This window comes from Lichenostomus cassidix, chromosome 12, assembly GCF_008360975.1.
Source record: "Lichenostomus cassidix isolate B80296 chromosome 12, HeHo_3.0, whole genome shotgun sequence".
In the NCBI taxonomy this organism is placed as follows: Eukaryota; Metazoa; Chordata; class Aves; order Passeriformes; family Meliphagidae; genus Lichenostomus; species Lichenostomus cassidix.
The window spans coordinates 307541-325989 of NC_139493.1; the positions used below are offsets into that span (position 1 = coordinate 307541).

General features: G+C 50.5%; 1 protein-coding gene across 2 annotated transcripts in view; it reads left to right on the forward strand.

Moving 5' to 3' along the window:
• PLXND1 (plexin D1) overlaps positions 1-18449 on the forward strand; it is a 71153-nt gene that overhangs the window by 18493 nt on the left and 34211 nt on the right. Inside the window, exons 3-14 of one of the 2 annotated variants that reach the window (XM_085072190.1) lie at positions 1645-1776; positions 3358-3458; positions 4124-4253; positions 4813-4987; positions 6465-6573; positions 7448-7550; positions 10323-10430; positions 12260-12349; positions 13178-13271; positions 15697-15860; positions 16790-16941; positions 17087-17186. In XM_085072190.1, the coding sequence (XP_084928316.1) occupies positions 1645-1776; positions 3358-3458; positions 4124-4253; positions 4813-4987; positions 6465-6573; positions 7448-7550; positions 10323-10430; positions 12260-12349; positions 13178-13271; positions 15697-15860; positions 16790-16941; positions 17087-17186 (1458 nt within the window). The remainder of the gene's footprint in view (positions 1-1644; positions 1777-3357; positions 3459-4123; positions 4254-4812; positions 4988-6464; positions 6574-7447; positions 7551-10322; positions 10431-12259; positions 12350-13177; positions 13272-15696; positions 15861-16789; positions 16942-17086; positions 17187-18449) is intronic. The other variant, XM_085072191.1, reaches the window with a different exon arrangement.

Below are 18449 nucleotides of genomic sequence, written 5' to 3' on the forward strand. Positions count from 1 at the left end.
GGCAGAAATAGTGCTTGCCCAGCTCCTGCCAGCAGCAATTAAGGCTACCAGGGGCATGTATGGGGAATTAATGCAATTCTGTGGCTGCAGACAGGCGTTTGGTGAGGGCCAGTACCACACCTAGCAGGAACGAGAGGGAAAGCAGCGGGGCAAGCCATGCCAGGGTGTGGTGCCCTCAAGGCAGGAGGGGTCTGTCCTGACGAGTCCCACGTGTCCAGATCTGGAAGGCTGCAGACACAGTGCTGTGGTGGGGCTACCCAGGACTTCACCCACTCTGCTCCCACCGGCACTAGGGCAGTGTGCATCCTCCACCCACCCCAACCTGCTGCACCACGACTGGTGGTCGCTGCCTCTCTGTGCTGCTGCAGGACCTCTCCCCTAGAGCATGCAGCCCCCTGGGATCCAGGGAAAGTGCCTGTGTGAAGAGGGTGTGGGGTGAATGTGCCCAGGAGGCAGAGGGACCCAGGGAGAGGTGTCTGGAAACAGCCGTGTGCAGAGCACATCTCAGCAGCGAGGGAGAGAGGATGGTCGCAGAGCTCCAGTGGAGAATGTCAGGGCTCAGTTCATGGACATCTTGGGTGATCCCAGGGAAATCATTTAGCTTCTGGCTAGCCAGCTTTTAAAATGGACACAATGATAGTTCCCTGCTTTTTCTGCATAGCTCTCAGTGCTTGCCTATGATTCTCAGCAGAGAGAAGCCTCTGCTTTGAGCCTGTGCTGTCATACTGGGGTGTGTCAGTGCTGCTCTAGTGTAAGAATTAATTAACCTATGTTAATTAATTAATCCACACTTTGGAGAGCAGAGGCACACTTGGTCATTACAATTATTGCCTTCCCTTGCTTAGTAAGGAGGCAGGAATTTTCCTCACTCCATTTCTGTTTTAAGCTGAAAAGTGACTGTCACAAGGAATTGCATAGTCCCATTGTTATTTCCTCTCAGCAATGCCACATTTAATTTACTGAGTTTTCAAGTCAAATGCCAAGACATTCAGAGAACTGAAAGGCAGGCTGATGCTGTGCAGCCTCCTCCGTCACTGCCAGAACTTCAGCCAGTGATTCATGAGGCAAGGTAGGGCTTAGCACTCTGATGGCAGCTGCTCTGGTCTTCTGGAGTCAGCAAGGATAGAAGCTTCTTCTGGCTAGGAGTGACAATACTTATTTTTCAAATATGCAGGGAGCAGGGGATGCCATGCTGTAGAGCCCTGTTGCTGATTTTCACTGTCTTTCATTAAGTTTTGGAAACTCGCTGTTCTCTGCACAGAATGCACATGTGATGAGGGCTGAAGGCTGGTGCCACTTGCATGAGGGTAACACAAACACTGCCATGCCTGCTGGTTGCAGCTGTGCAGGGATAGAGCCTCCAATCAGATGCTTTCCAGGCAGCCCTTCAAACAGAGAGACCAGGGATGGTGAGGGTCCTGCACCACTGAGAAAGGCTGTGCCATGCCTGCCAAGTGACACAGAGCTGACTTTCCAGGAAAGCTCTCTGTGTGCAGCCTGCAAAGTGTGCAGAGACTCACAATGTTCGACAGTGTGGAGCACCACTGTATACCACTTTGGTTTTTGTTTATAAACAAGGAGAAATAATATTCTCCCCTTAGTGTTTGAAAAATTGTCTCAGTGAGTGCCTTCTTCTCACTACAGATTAACCTGGATGATACAATGAAGATTATTAGCAGGAAATCCATTTCAGTGGCTTATGGAGAGCCTGTCCATCCCATCATGCAATTTGACCCTTCCGATTCCACCTACCTGTACCTGATGACCTCTTACCAGGTGAGATCTTCAGTCCTCAACAAAACAGTCCTTGGAGCACGTCACATATTTGATTTAGCTCCAAGCTGGGAGCAGGAAGAGACAATAAGATTTTCTTTAAGATTAGTGGTCAGAGCCGAGAAGTTCAGAGCTTTGGCTGTCAACAGGCATTCTGTGGAGGTGCCTATCCATTCTCCTGTGCTGGGTGATGCACACCATGCAGTGCAGCATATCAGGTCTTTGTGGTGGTCAGGTAAAAAGGAGAGTGAAAGATATTGAAACAGATTGCACTTACGGGAGGGCAGAAATAAGCAGAGGTATTCCTGTGCAGAAACTCCAAAATGACAGTACATGGTCTTTAGGAAGGCTTTCAGGAGATCCTACAGAGAAAAAGTCTGCCTCTCAGAAGTGGTCCCTGGGGAGGTTTCTGCTCAGCCCCTTTGCAAGAGGGCTCTGTGGAGACCTGGAGAGCTGCAGCAGGTACAGACAGACGGTCTCATCTCTGTCAAGTTAACAGAGGAGGAAGATGAGAGCTGAGCACTCCAGGCACTGGTGGTTTGTCCTGAATTACATTTTAATCTGTCAAAACAGATGCACAACCACAAATGTTACATGTTGCATTTGTATTTTCCAAGCTCTAATTCCCTGCAGATTGGTCATTGCCATTTCACGGACTCCTCCCAGGACACCTCTTTAGCTGATGGCTCTGACTGTCTCATCTTAGCCCCTGGTTGGGCTGTGCCCTCCGCTCTGGCTGATCAAACACCCTGTGTGGTGCTTGCAGTGCCTCCTCTGACTGCTTCTTTTCAAAAAAATTTGATGACTTGATTTTAGTTTGGTGGAGCTGGCACCTTGGGAAGCTCTGCAGGAGCTTGACAGGGTTGGGGTGGGGTTGCTGAGCTCCCCAGGGCTGGGGAACAGTGAGGTGATGTGAGTGAAGTGGGGCTCTGGCCAAGGAGCCCACAGCCCAGGGTGTGCTTGCCTGGTGGGAGCTCAGGGCTCTTGGCACCTTACATTTTCAGTCCCCACTATTTCAAACCACCCATGTCTCCTTCCCAAATGTTTAGGGGTCAAAGGAGGAGAAAGCAGAAACCAGCACATGCTTTCCCTTCCAGCTGCTTCTGCCAAGTGAGTTCCCAGAGGTATTTTGACTTTTTTACAAATCAAGGTTTCCAGAGTGGTGCTGCTTTCTGTGTAAATAGCCAGAGAGAGCTGGGCTCTGTCTGGAAAGGAGCTTTGTGCAGGTCAAAAGAGCAGCTCCGCCCAGCCAGCTGCAAACCCTGTGATCGCCCCAAACCTTGGGCATCCTCCCCGTGTTGGGAGGCCCCCAGCTCAGACAGCTTCTGGTGGCCCCCAGTGGGCAGCAGGTGGCTGTTTGGGCTTGTCCCTCTGCCAGGTGGCCGTGGCACAGCTCCAGCCTCCAAGCTGTGCCAGGGTGTGCTTCTGTGGTCTGCTTGGTGAGTCTGTCCAGGATAAGGGGTGTGGCAGCCTGAGATGCTGGTGTCTTGTCTCCAGTTGCACGTGGCCATGCTGGTGTTCCGGCTGGGCGGTGTTCCTGTGGGGCTATGACACATTTGGAAGCAGTTGTGCTTTGTTGTGCAGATGACACGGGTGAAGGTGGCTGCCTGCAGCCAGTACTCGACGTGCATGGAGTGCCTGGCCGCCGCTGATGCCTATTGTGGGTGGTGCACGATGGAGACCAGGTAGGACCAGCCATGTCCTGGTTATCTTCCAAAGTGTGTCCTTCACGCTCAAGCCTGGGCAAGGATTTCTGGCACCTTTTCTATTTCCCCACAGTCACACTACTAGCAGTCTTTTTCCATTCCTTACAAAATATGCACTGTAAAAACATTTGCATCTGGCCCAGAGGGTTGGGATGTTCTTCAAGGTTTCACTGTAGCTGCATTGTCATGCCGCAGGCAGCTGCCAGTGCAGAGAATCTCTTGCAGGTGTCAAACCATGGGACTGGGAGAGCCCACATCCTATGAAAGTTCAGCTTTTGCCCCTGAAGATCTCATCTATGAGTAAAAAACAATCACAAGTAAAAGGGGATATTCAAAATTAGATTTCACATTTGCAAACTGAAAGTGTCAGAAAAAATGGCATCCTTTCCTCCTGAGTTCAGGTTCAGCCTGGCCTTCTCCTGCCTTCTTCAGTCCTGGTGCTCTACTGGTATTGTGGGAGTATATGCTTTTGTCCTGGCAAGCAGACACTTTAAACATAATGGCAAACATTGAGGCTTAGCTGCATGGATGGAGAAAGATACAGACACAAGATTTTCTTAGGATCTTCCTTCACAAGGAACTCAACATTTTTATCACCTGTTTTAAAACTCACTACCCATGAGCTGTTCCTCTGTTCATTGCAGGTGTTCTCTGCAGCACGAGTGCACCAACTCCACAGGGGCCAACTTCTGGGCAAGTGTGAGTGAAGGCATGCAGCAGTGCCCCTCCATGACCATCCTGGAGCCTGAGATCAATATTGACAAAGAGAATCCGGTGCGTTTGATGCCAGTACCAAATCAATCAGCTGCAGCATCTGTAGAGCCGTGCCTGCTCTCAGCGGGGAGCTATCTGTACTCTTCCAGTGGAGCAGCGTGGCTCCTCATGGCTCAGATATGGGTCAAGGGGATGCTGAGTTCTGCTGCCTGCTGCTGTGTCAGGTCAAGGCTCTCAGTGAGCTGGGGGTGACCTGCTGCACCCTGGAGCCTGAGCTGGCTGGATGCCAAGGCTGTAGGTAAACAGGACCTTGAGTTTGAGCCTATAGGCAAAAAAGACCTAGAGTTGCTGCACCAAACACATGGGAGGGTCACAAAATTTCAAACAGAGATGATCAGCTGCAGACAGCTGAGTCAACTCATTTCCTGTTTTTTTATTGTTACTATATTTAACTATTTTAATTATATTTTAAGTGTTTTGATAAAAGTATTTTTTGTTTCAAGACAAACCCTGTCTGTGGGCTTGTTTTGGAGTCACCTACCTCTGAAAAGCTTCTAAAATGTTGAAAATTTCTAAATAAAATTTTCGGTGATAATAGCTGACTTTTTGTCTTATACAGGCCCTGATAATACAAATAAATGGAACTATCCCAAACCTGAATGGAACAAATATTTCATGTGACTATGGAAACAACATCCACACGGTAGCCAGAGTTGCTGGGGATTACGTAAACCAGTTTATTTATTGCAGTTTGCTTCCACATGAGAAATATCCAGCATTTCCTGATGACCAAGGTAGGAAGAGGGAAACAAGCACCATTCCTTCTAACCACGTTTGTGAACATAGTTTTTAATAGGCTCTATTTATTTTTTCATTTGTATGTACAGTTAGCGCATACAGGGAGGAAAAGCCCAAAGCTGCTTCTATTTTAAGGGCATATGACTCCGAAGTGTAGGAGTTCCACCATCTTTACATGAATTGATAGTATTTCAAATCTATCAATTTTTGTTTTAAATATCAGAATTTAAATGCCAGTTCATGTACTTATTTTCATCTTGTTTGCGTTTCTGCTTTAGATTTAGTATATACTAAGCCAAAAATGTTTTAGCCCTGGGAAAGTAGTGTAGTTCTTCATATTGGTATTTTCAATTGCTTTGTTTAATCCCTCCCCAACGCACGCTGCCTTTCAGGAGAAGTTCTGGAGGAAGAACTAGTGGGTACCTGAAGGAGCTCAGGAGCTCTTAGCCCCCATTATGCAATCAAAAGCCACATAGAGGTGTCCAGTGTCCCCTGTTTTCTGATGGTACCAATGGGGATGCCTGTCTTGAGGCTCCATGGAGCTGGCTTTGGAGGAGATGAGTGCTTGTGGATGAGGTTGAAATCAGCTGAGCTGCTGGCTGAGCTGACCAGATCTGAACTGGCCACTTAGCGATGGAGTCAGCCCCTCTCAGTGCCTACGGGGAAGTTTGGTACTTCATTCTAGACCTGAGTGCTTGTTAAATTTTCATCCTTCAAGCCTGGAGAGAATGTGCTGTTGAAGATGGCTGACTTCAGTAGGGGGAGAATTAGCTAGTCCTTTTGAAAATTCCGCTTTTCCTAGGCCCGTTTGTAAAGCGGCATTACTTTTCTCCCAAACTATCCAAAGAATGGGAGATCATTAACTGCACTGTATTGTTGGTTACGGCAATGTCCAAATGAATTTCTGGAATCCAGTGCACTGATTTATTGTCCATATTCTGAAAGAGGCATTGTTTCTTCTCCCTGGTGCTTATATGGCAAAATTGCAAAGAAAAAAAGTAAAGCAATTTTGGGAGGGGAGAAGGTAGTATGGTGTGTTGAGCAGCCAAAAAAGGGATTTCCACTCCCTGCAGGTTTGTTGGCATGGGGAAAGTGAGGGGGATTTTAAAACATGATAACTAACATGTTTTAATTACCACATTTTAAAAATATATAATTCAGCACCAACTGTATGTGAAGACAATAGTTAAATCTGATAATTAACACTTGCAAAAGATGCTGGAATTTTTTGCCGAAAGTCACAATGTTCTTTCCTGTGAGAGTACTGTAAAGTGCTGAGTTAGGAGGGAAGAGCTGAAGGTCAGAGGACAAAGGATGACTGGTTCAAGCTCTGAAATGCAGCTCAGAAAAAGCCCTAGAGAAAACAAACCAGATTTAGCCCTTCTTTTCCCAAGGGTCTCTCTCTTTTCTACTGAGTGTGAGCGTGAGCAAGGGGCTCTTGCAACCCAGTATTTTTTGGCTTGATTTTCTCAGACCACGTGGTCGTCGAAACTTCTCTCCGTGTCAACAACAAAAACATTATCCGGGCCAATTTCACCATCTATGATTGCAAAAGGATTGGAAACATTTATCCAAAGAGAGCGTGAGTGACCCCAGTGTGCAGGCAGCAGAGAAATTGTGGGCAGTTGGTGGCAGGGCGTGGGTGGCACTGGGGTGATGAAAGTGGAGCGCTCTGGAGCTGGGAGGGTGCCAGCAGAGAGCTGGATGAGGGGCTAATGGGGGAGCACAACCCCTGCCAGGCTGGGTGCCTGGGCAGGATTTGGCAGGATTGTGGGAGATGTGATGCCAGAGGAGGGTCCTCGAGCCATCTGGACATGTTTGGTTTCTTTTAAACATGAATAATATTTTTATATAAAGCTTTTTCTGTTAACCCTTCAGCAGCATAGATGGCCTCCCCAGCAATCTGTGGGGCAGTGGGGGAGGGAGGGTCATGCTCTCTTGCTCCTTCCAGCCCTGGGTGGGAGCAGCCACATACTCCCATTAGCCTGATGGGCTTGAGGTGAGCTCTGGTGCCACTCATCAAAATTCCTCCACCTCTCAGGAGCTTAACAGTAGGACCTGACCACTAGGCCCTCCATGTCCTGCCCACCGGTGCTGCCACATCTATGCAAACAGCAGGGAGAGCCTTTGTCAGGACCAACATATCAGGCTCCTCAGAGAGACAGATGAGGAGAAAGAGCATTTTTGGGAGAAAAAACATATTTTACTAAGCAGAGGAGGGTGGCTCCCAGTCTACCATGGCCTGAGGCCAGGCAGGGATGCCTGGGGGTGATGGGCTCTGGCTGCATCCCCTGCCAGTTCCCACAGAGAGGAGGAGAGGGAAATTCAGCACCTGCCATGGGTTTTTGTAGGTACTATTAAAGGCTGAACAATGTGAAGATGGGTTGCAGGGCTGAGACGTGACCCCTCTGAGCAGCCTATGCTCTGCTTTTCTGAGCATGCCTTTGCTGTTTCAGGTGCACCAGCTGCCTCTCGGCCAGGTGGAAGTGTCACTGGTGCCCCTCTGCCTACACCTGCGTTTCCAACCACTCACAGTGTGATGACGTGCTGCAGATGAAGGTGAGGCCCAATAAAGTGCTGCTCAGGCTCTGAGCCTTCTCCAGCAGCAGCTGGCACTTGCTGGCCATGGCTTGTGCCCTGCTGGAGCAAGGGCAACCTCCTCAGCTGGGTTCAGGAGGAGCATGCGTGGGGGGCAGGTGAGCTGCACCTGCACCATGCCATACCTTGCTGTGCTGTGCCAGGGTGTGCATGTGAGGTGGCTGCCAGCTCTTGTGGTGCCTTCAGTGACTCCATCTCTTGGCTCTCCATCACTTCTCATACCTGGAGTAATGCCACTGTTCCTCCACATCCTGAGCCACCTGGGTTTTAGTACAGGAAGAAACAGCCATAGTCCACCATTCCCCTAGCTCTGACTCAAGCTTGCTGTATGCTAATAACGTGGTGGAGCACCACTGGTGGTGCTCATCCAGAGGAGAAAATCGCCCCTTTCCAAATTACAGCTTTAATACCCAGAGGCTCAGAGTGTTCCTACTACTGAAGTTTAAATTGAAGTTAATTTAAATAAAATGGGCCTTTTAGCAATCAATCTCTTCTAGATCCGAGCCAAGCTTTTACACTGTAAATTGAATATCCCTTTTGCACCAGTGCTCTGCTCTCTGCTCAGGTCTCCAGTGTTCCCCATGCTTATCATCAAGAGGAATTTGGCCCCATGTCAGATATCCCACCCTCGCTCCCAGGTTAGCCCCAGGGCCAGCCCTGGCATCTGCTCTCATCCGGTGGGCAGGAGGTGGGTGACTCTGAGTGCAAGGCATAGGGGTAATGCCGAAGCCACCGTGTTGCAGCACCACGCAGATCCTGTAAATCCTGGGGAATGGGGGTGGAGAAGTCCCTGCTGGGTGACAGCTCCCGGCAGCACGGGGCAGTGTGTTGCAATCAGCTGTGCCTGCCTGTGCATACCCAGGTGTTTTGGGGATGCAGCCTTTGCTTTTTCCGCTTTACAGGTTTCAGTGTCCAGCATTTTCTCTGGCTGTCTGGATGAGTGCTGGGAAGTTGCAAATCATCCTGATGGTTGCTCCTGTGGGGTGTCCATCCTGTGCCAGAGCCTGCGGAGCTCTGTTGGGCGTCTGGCACATGCTGGGCTGTTGGGGCAGTGGGTGCTCATGCTGTGAATGCTTCTGGGCACTGGTGCTGCTGCTCAGGCCAGGGGCTTGGGGGTGTCAGTCTCAGCAGTGACGCTGGGTGACATCAGGGCTGTGGGGTCACCTGGAGACTGATTAACAAAGGACTAGCTTCATCTCTCACATCTCCAACTCCAGAGGTGCAGTTGGGCTGGATGTTGACCTGCTTGGACACACTCTTTTCACTCTGTGCCTCCTGCTGATCTCGTGAGCAGCTGCAGGAGAGGTGCTCTGTAGCCCTAGAAACAGTGCTTTGTTGTTGGTCAGAGCTTCTGGTAAACAAACGGTTGCTGGCAAGACTGCACCTGGCTCTGCAGGGAAAGCAACATCGTACCAGCTCCATCCGAAATATATTAAACATTCTGCCCCTTTGCTCTGATCCAGATGTGAAGTATATAGTCAGCTGGAAGCTATATTTCTGGTGGCTGGTGAACAGCAGGAGAAGGGGTTGCAAGATGACAAGTTAATCAGTACTCCAAAGTGCATTTCTCTGGGAAGCTGTGCTAGCTCTGGTGACATGGAAGGACTCACCAGGCCATGGGAGTGGTTTCTCCCCAGTCGTTTGCTTTGCTGTTTTGCTTCCCTTGTCACGTTCATATCAGTTATTTCATCTCCTTGTTTAGGCAGCACCAACTGTGCTTGGCTAGATGAATATCCTGACAGAAGTGAAGCATTTTTTTCCGCAGTCAAGCAGGCACTTCCAGGCAGTTCCCTGATCTCTATCTAGGTCTGGGGAAGGCAGGAGAAAAACCTCCCATTTGCTGCACGTCCAGTCCCAGAGATGTGTCCAGCGGCACGGATGTGTCTGAACAGGCATCCTAGTGCTGGGAGGGCAGGCTCAGCCTCTCCTTGGAGCAGCAGCAGCACTGGCATCAGCAGAGCCACAGCAGGATAACTTTTAATGCAAGCGAGAGGAAATCTTGCCTGTTGCAAATGATTCTGCATAATGGATCTAGTATTTTGTTGTCTTTTACCCCAATGGCTCCACTGTTGCAGGCATTACTCGGGATGTACCCTGGGGCCACGCAGAATCTGGCTTCATTTTTGCTGTTGTTTCACAGTGTGATTTACATCTCATGAGAGAACAGGACGGGTTTGTCACATAGGCTGGAATTCTGAGTCAGCTTTAATGTCTGAGACATCAATTTAAAATGAGAACAAAAGTAGGGAGACAGATGACCTTTTAAAATCATTTTTCAGCTTCATTTAAGCCTTTCACTGCAGCTGCGCTACCACTGCAGCCCCTCACTGGAGCCCCTGTGAGCCCCCTGTGAGCCCTCATGGCCTCTCTGCATGCACATGCAGAACGTGCACTCTGCAGTGCTGCTGTGCAGGATGGAGACCCTGCAACACAGACTCTCCGCAGGAGCTGGCAGCAGTGTGCAGTGCAATGGACAGGACATGGCTTCCAGGGGCAGGGAGAGGGTCACACTGGTAGATCTGCCATTGGAGGTGGCAATGCCTCCTTTCAGAGTCATTCCAGGCCTGTCACTGCCAGAGTGGTGGTGCAGGTACGTGGTCACTGTGCACCTGGTAGTACCTGATTCCCAGCGAAATGAATCTTATCAGGACCCTGATATGTCCTCTCCCCTTGTTGCTGAGGTTGCTCAGCATGCACCCAGCTAACCTCTTTTTGCCTTGTTTTTGTACCTAGCAGAAGAAAATTGACTGTCCTCGAATAGTACCTGCCTCTTTGGAGCCGATGCCCACAGGTGTATCTCGGGACATCACGATCTCACTGGCCAATGCAACTTTCTCTAAGGTATATGAGTTCCTAAAGGGATTGGGAAGGTTTGGACAGGTGTTTGGGGGAAATAAAATTCCCAGTTTGCTTGTGGGTGTTTGCTCCACCACAGAGCATGCTGGTGTCATGTTCTCCCAATGCCACATGCTAGCGTGGCCCCAGCACCCACGCTGAGGAATGAAGGACGCAGCTCTGAGACGTGGGCAGGGAGCCCTGCACTGTCCAGGCCAGTGTTGAGTACACTATGGATGCATTGTTTAACTTCAGGTTGTCACTTCAGAGCTTGTTTGGTGTGAAAAAGTCCTTTTTGTGAAATTTTTTGGCCTGCAAACTGTAACAGTGAAAAGCAGGAGTGGACATCAAATGATGCCTTTGGAGATGTGCTGCATGCCAGAAAGAACCAGAGGAAATTGGGGCAGAGAGGCTGCCCCAAAGTGCTTGAATAAGTGCTTGAATAAGCTCTGGCACTTGTAGAAAGCTGCCCTGAGTAACTTTGGCTCAGTTCAGCAGGGCTCATGGGGCCGGGTGTGCCTTGCCCCCGGGGATGATTCCAGCATGCTGGCCAACCAAGTGGCTCCTTGTTCTTCAGGAGAGGAGAGTTTTGGGAATGCTGGTGGAGCTGTTCTGGGGTGCCAGGGTGCTGGGGGATGCTGCTGGGTGCTGTGGAGGCACCACTCCCACCACACCTTCTTGCCCTCGGCACAGGGGCAGAGCAGACCCTCCTGCCTGGCTGGGGTGACCTTTGCCTGCACAGCTCCAGCCTCCAGGAAGGAGGCTGTGCCCTCTGCAATCAGCAAAACAGAGTGAGAAATCCTTCCTTCCTCTCTGGATGCTGAAGGTGGCTGAAGAGGAAGCAATACTGCATGGAACCCATAGGAAATGGAGTCAGCAGGAAAGGGGCTGCAGTACTGCTGCTCTGGGGCAGCTGGAGAGGCTCTGGCAGTCTGGCTTCCTTCCACCACCTTCTGCTCACAGTCCCAGGATGCTGGGTGGGATTTCTTCTCCTTCCTTCTCTGGAGGAACTCATGAGTGCTGGTGAAGCTGGGAGCCTCAGAGATGTGCCCTGACCCCTTTGCTGCAGCGGGGGCACTGCACAGGCAGGGACTTGAGGCCAGGGCTATGGGTAGCCTGCAGAGTCAGAGCTGCCTGGGCAAAGGTAATGCCCTGGGCAAGATTCTGCCTGTGTGTTTGCTGAGCCAGCAACTGCCTGCCGGGGGTCTGGTGCTTCCTTTCATGTCTTTTATCAGATCTGCCAGTTTTCAAAGGGTAGTTAGACCACAGTAGTGGTGGAGCATCAGCCTGCTTGGAGATAGGATTTTTTCCTACAGGACTGGGGCACTGCAATAACTTGGGGCAGGATATTATCCTTGTGTTATCAGGAAAACAGCACAGAAACCTGTCTTTGAACATGTTCTCTGCTGGGTCCTCATTTGAATTAGAGATCTGCTCTGTGTAGTTGTTGGGAGGAGGAGGAGGAGGAGGAGGAAGGTGACTTTGAGCCCAAATGACACACTGGTTTGAACAAGGTGGCCTGGGACAATGTTGACTCTCAGTCTGCACTGCAGCATGAGTTCTACATATCCAAGCCCAGAGGAGCTACTGTAGCCTGCTGTTGGGGTTACAAGAGTCCAGCCAGGCACATCTGGTCTGTGTGTGCCATGGCCATGTGTTGGCCATGTCTGTGTATGCCGTGGCCTTTAGTGTTGGGTACTGATCTCCTGTTTGACTTAGACAGAGTTCAGGTGGCAGAATCAAGGTGGGAATTGGACCCTGCCAATCGACTGACAGACAGAGAACTGCACAAAACAGTTGTTGCAGCTGTTCTGCCCTTGTCTTCCCTCTCCTAGGAGACAGCTCTGGAGTGCCATTTTGGGACAGACAGGACATTTGAAGCCCGGTGGGTGAACTCCTCTGCCGTGGAGTGTGTACATGTTCTGGTGAGTTGAGGGGTGAGGCTGCCAGCCCTGCTTCCCCCAGGCTGAAGATCAGGTCCGAGGGCAGGCAGGATCTCACCCCCAACCTGGCAGTGGAGACCACTTGCTTTCCTCCCTCCATCCCTCACTCCTGCATTCGCCCCTCTGGCAAGAGGCTCTCTGCATGGGCTGATGCTGGCAGGATGCACAGATGTCACCGGTGCTGTGTTCCCAGCTCTGTGGGGATCTGCAGTGGCTTTGGCCCCTGCTCCACTGGGCTTGGGAAAGAGCTGCTTGTTTACCTTTCTAAATGGGAAGAGTTCAGCTCAGGCAAAAAATTTGGCCACCTTTCAGGGTTGCTGTTTCGGTAGCTTTTTTTATGAACAAGGATTGGCCTGAGCAAATGCTGTGATGCTCACTGGAAAGCAGTGTGTGGTTGTGGGATGGCAAACTGCACCTGAGAAATGCAGCAAACATTTGGGCTTTCACCAGCAGGAATATTGCAAGTGGAAGCTGGTGAAGAGCTCTTTCCCATCGCGTCACCTGTATTGCAACCCCGCACTGAGAATGTGCAGACAGGCCAGGCTGTTCATTTTCCTGTCCGTTTCTGCTAAAAATAGCAAGCCAGGGCTCTGTGCTCACCATGATGTGCACTGTGTCCTGGTGCCCTTCTCTGGGACTTCAGCAAAATGATTGAAACAAAACAGCAATCCTGCTTCTGCTAAAGACCCTCATGGTCTGGAGGAGCAGCAGTCAAAGAAGCCTCATGAGGAAGGTTAATCCATGTAGTGTGTGTATGGAACTTCGTATTTTACTGAATTTCATAAGTTTTCATTTGTTTTTTGTGAGCAGCTCCACACATCAGAAAAAAGCCATCACTTCCCAGTGAACCTCCAGCTGAAGGACAGACCAGACAGATTTATTGACAGTCCGGAGATGATGACAGGTCTGAATTGAAAATATTTTTATACTCCTCTCATCTGGTTGGCTTGAATGACTCTCAAACCTGGGCAGAGTTTATGGCTGCAAGAGAGAGACCATGGCTCCACTGGGCACAGCGCAGCTCCTTTTCTTGGGCACATGCAAAAAGCATATTTACCCAGAGTCCTCCCTGCCATGAACGTTAGCCCCGAGCCCTAACTGGCAGCCACGACATCCCTGTTACTGCCAGGCAGAATCAAGCCCCATCCAGAAGTGCTGGCAGCTCAGGTCTCACCTGCCAGCAGCATGTGGCAGAGTTTGTGTTGGTGCTCTCAGTCACATCGGGGATGTGGGCAAGAGAGGAATTCCCCCAGGGGAGAGAAGGGACAGGGCAGGGCTCTTCCCTTAGCTCTCACAGGGATGGATACACATGCTGTGAAACTTGAGTCCTTCTTTTTGCTTCCTCTGCTGAGAAGGAATGAAATGTGTAAGCACATTTCACCCCTGGCCTCTTCTCTGTCTCTCGGAAGAATGGTTGGATTCCCAAAAAAGCCCTTGCTACATCAGCAAACTGAGGAAGGCAGGCAGTCAGACTCAAAATGAGTCAGACTCAGACAAGGTACGGAGGCAGGACGAGCGCAGTGGATTGGCTGTGGAGCCAGGCTTGCCCAGCAGCTGCCACACTCGGTGTAGCTGGAGGCTTGGCTGTGCCCCTCGCCCTGGGCTCTGGCTGGAGGCAGCATTCCCGAGCTCCTTTCCCTCTCAACAGTGTCTGCAGTTGTGGCAAAAGGGGCTGATTTACCTGAGGTGCAGAGGAGAAGGAGAGCCCGAGGGGAGCTTTCCTTTGGAGGATGGCTGTGACAGGGAGAAAGACATGAGCACCAACAATCAGTGACCAGAATAAAAAGGTTTCCCCATGATAAATCCCCATGAATGAAGGAGAATTATCTTGCAAAGTGAAAATACCTGGAAATACCAGCACAGGCACGCATGGCATCTGACTTCTCTGCAGAAAGAAGAGAAGTCTGTAATTTTGAGATACAGTGGTAACCTTGAGGAGCGGGGTTGGACATTGGGTTTTGGTTGTGTAGAAGACTCAATTCTCTGTGTGGGTGGTGCCGGGAGCAGGAACTACAGCAGAAAAAGCATGGTGGAATTCCCCTCCTCCTGCATGGCGAAGGAGCTCGTTTACATAGGCTATGTTTGCATCTGTCGGAATTGGCCAGAATATTTGGAGTTCCCACGGGACTGTTAGGCTGCTCTGGCTCCTCCTCACCTCGCCCAGGCTGGTGTGAGTCACATTAGAGAGACTGCCTTGCATCAGAGACAGTGATCTGCCAGACGAGACAAACATGGGCATCTTTTATAATGTCTTTAATGAAATAATTGATGTTAGTGTTTATTATTCCAACATTTATTAGCTTTTATTGTACACTCTGTTTTGATAGTCCAGTGAAGGAATACAAGCTCTGCTGCTGGTTGGAAAACCACCCAGTGTAACTCCCTAGGGGGACTGCAGATGACATGGAATAAGCTTTATTTTTTTCTGGAGAATAGGAGAGACTCTCGGTACTGGTGATGTTTTGTTAGCATGGCACAGGCAGTGTGTTGGCGCTGATGATGTTTCGTTAGCTCGGCACAGCAGAGCGTTGAGGCTGAGGGACTCATTAGTTGCTCATGAAGTACCTTAAGATGCTGCCATGAGCAGAAGTGCCAAATGTGACTGTTTCTGTGTTTTCTGTACTCCTGCAAAGTCTCTTTTGGGGAAAAGGGTGTGAAAGCCATGTTTCCTGAGCATTTCTGACTGCTACCTCCATGGATACCCACACTCCAGTGGCAGAAGTCTTTAGGCTGGAGAGGAAATGTAACCCAGGACACCAGCTAATGGAGAGGTGAAGGCAGTATAAGAAAAACATGTGGAAGCTGAGCTGAGCAGATCTGAAGGGAGAAGTCAGTGAAAGGGGCCTGTGGTCAGAGGGGGAGGGAAAGAAATTGTAAACACTGTGCAAAGCACAAACCACCTCATCTTTGTCAGTGTGGAAGCAATGTGGTTGCTTTGCTGGCAGGATGGAGCCAACTTTGCCAACAGCTTCCCATGTGGATGCTGAGAGTTAGAAACATGTAGCATAAATTGACAAAGGGTTCCAAGTTTGGGTGTTGCTTGTTTTTCAAGGGGGAGAAAAAGGAAAACAAAGTGCTAAACTATTGCAGTGGGAACAAGCACCCAGGTCCTCTGGAAAATCTGCAGGATGGCAGCCAAGTGCTGCCTCGTCTCACTGTATGTGCAGACTGCTCTGCTCATCCACTGGATTTCAGATTTTACTGGGATTAATGTAGCTGGCAGGTGGTGGGAGCAGGGGGGCATGTGTGTTGGATTGCCTGAGGCTAAGCAAAGCTGTGAGAGCCTCAGGCATGGAGCTCACGTTTTTCTGTTGTCTCTGGCGGTGCAGTGGAGGTGTACAACTGTGCGACTGGCAGTGCTGACTGCTCCCAGTGCTTGGGGAGGGAGGACCTAGGGCACCGCTGCCTCTGGAGTGACAGCAGCTCCAGCTGCAGGCTGCACACCGAGCCTTCACAGGTCTCTGACGTCTGCCCACCTCCTGATATTCAGAAGGTAAGACCCAAAGGCAATGTGGAGGGCGTGGCGTGGCGTGGCGTGGCGTGGCGGGTGGTGCTGAGGGCTGGGACTGACCACACTGTCCTGCCTGAGCTAGAGGAGGATCTGTGCATTGTCCCTGGCATAGGACAGGGTCAAGACCAGCACTAAATTATTCACTGACTTTCTATGCTGGTTAGTCACCTGGTGCCAAGGACATCTTGCTGGTGACAGGATCCAGTCTTCTAACTTCATCATGTTAGTGGGATAAACAACAGCAGCACAATCCAAATGTCCCCAGAGTTCCTGGGGCTGGTAAAATCAAACAAGATATGTAGGGTTGATTGAAGTATCCTTACCAGGAATAGTGTTTAATAGAGCAGGGCTGAAATGTGATCATGACCCTGTCTCCAGGCACGTGAGCTCTGCAGTTCTGCTGAGATTGAGTGGCAGAGGGACCTTTGGGCATCATGCATTTTGAAATGAGTTTTATTTAAATTGTAGTTAAGTGAATGTTTATTGGAGGCCTTTGGATCTTGGGTTCTGCTTAGAGGTATAGTAGGAGGCAATAAATTTGTCCCTGACAAGGGTGTTTGCAGCTGGAGTGATCCTTGACCAAATCCCACTGCCCAACACAGCATAGAAGTGTGATAGTTTCTCCTTTGCCAAGCCAGAGCAAGGAGTGTGTGGTGTTGGGTGCACTGGGGGAGCAGGAGTGTGAGGAGTGATTCTGTCTGCTTCACAGGGCTCAAGTGGTACTTGGGCGCTGGTGTTGGCTCAGGGGTAAAGACCAGAAGCTCCTGGTTCTCCCTTGACCTGGTCCAGTGGAAGGTGTCCCTTCCAGTGGCATGGGCACTGGGACTAGATGATCTTTGAGGTCTCTTCCAACCCAAACCATCCTGGGATTCTGTGATGCTCTGACTCTGACTTACCCTTTGGTGCTGCAGATCGAGCCATTGCGTGGGCCTCTGGAGGGTGGCACACTGCTGACCATCCATGGGAGGAACCTGGGCCGCCGCTTCAGCGACATCCTCAGCACCGTCCGGGTGGGCAGCGTGCACTGCGCCCCACTGCCCAACAGATACGTCGTCTCTGAGATGTGAGTTGGGCGCTGGGGAGGAGGGACCATGACCCCTGCATGTCCCCTGCTCGTGCCTGTCCCCCCCATCCCCACAGCCAGGCACTGGAAGCTGCTACTGCCCTTTGCCACTGGCACTGCTGCCACCCACCTCATCCATCCACAGGATTGTGTGCCAGACTGGAGCAGCTCAGGAAGCATTTTCAGATGTGGTCACAGTTAACGTGAGCCGGGAAGGGAGGTCCAGGGAACGATACTCCTACGTGGTGAGTGGCTGTCTCCTGAGTGTTTCTTTGGTGATTCCCTCGCTCCGTAAAGTGAGTCTGCAGCTCCCCGCATCTTCCCCAGCTGGCTGAGAAACAGAATCTACAACTACATGTCGGGGTCTTCAGGGACCACTGAGGTGTCACCTCACCTGGGGTTACCTGTGTGGGGTGTGGCAGGACTGCAGCAGGATGTTGGTGGTACAGCCCCGCTCCCAGACTCAGCTCCTGCAGGGGTGTATCTTGTCACAGCTTTATTGCCATTTCTCCTGCTATAAAAAGGAGCTCAGTTTTCTTCCATCCCTTTTGCTGAAGTGCTGTTACAACCTGAGAGATTTTTTGAGACTTGTGAAATCCCTTTGTGCTGTGTAAGTCACATTCCATGAACTCACATTATTTAGAACTGATATTTTTGCTGCAGATTGTTAGTTTTTGCATGAAATAATGTGTAGGGATTAGACTGAAGCTAACCTCATGTCATTGTACAATGAAAAGCCCTTTATAGCTTTGTGCTGTGCTGTCTCATAAAGATAACTTTCATCTCTAGAAACTTGAGAGAAATCCATGCATTTCTTCTCTTCCCTGCATGAACCTCATTCTTGGCTGGATGGTATTCGTGGACAGCCATGCTGGGTGGGTGCTGAGGGCACATGGAGTGCTTGGAGCTTTTGTGCCTCCACTGCAGCTTCAGCTGAGGCAGGACAGCCCATACTGCAAGCTGCTGGCCTGGGAGGAGACTCAGAGCCCTGGGAAACACTTTGATTCCTGGTGGTCATTGTGAGGAATTTGGGACAGATTGTGGAGTGTGATTTCCTCCCCTGTAGTCCATGACAGGTTGGGTGCTTAGTTTGGGGGTACACAGCATACAGCCAGCACAAGCATGGCACATCCCAGCACCCAGCAGAGCCAGGCCTGACACTGCATGGCGAGAGGCTGGTGAGGCAATGGTACTGCCAGGCCAGTCTCAGCAGAAGTTCCCAGATGCTATTTGCATAGTTTCCAGCTGTCCAGGTTCACATCCAAATGGCCCCTGAGATTCCAGCAGTCAGGAGTGAATTGAGGTGCCACTGGCATACGATCCAGTGACAGTCCCGGGGTTTGGGGATTCTCAGGATGTGTGTGCTGAGCTGGCACATACCCAGTCCTGGTTACTGGCTGGCTGGCAGAGGGGAGAGGGGCCTGGAGAGTGGAAAAGAGCTGGGCAGCTCCCTCACCAGCTTTTAATATACGAGGAAAATCTTCCTAAGAAACACCTGTGGAAGCACC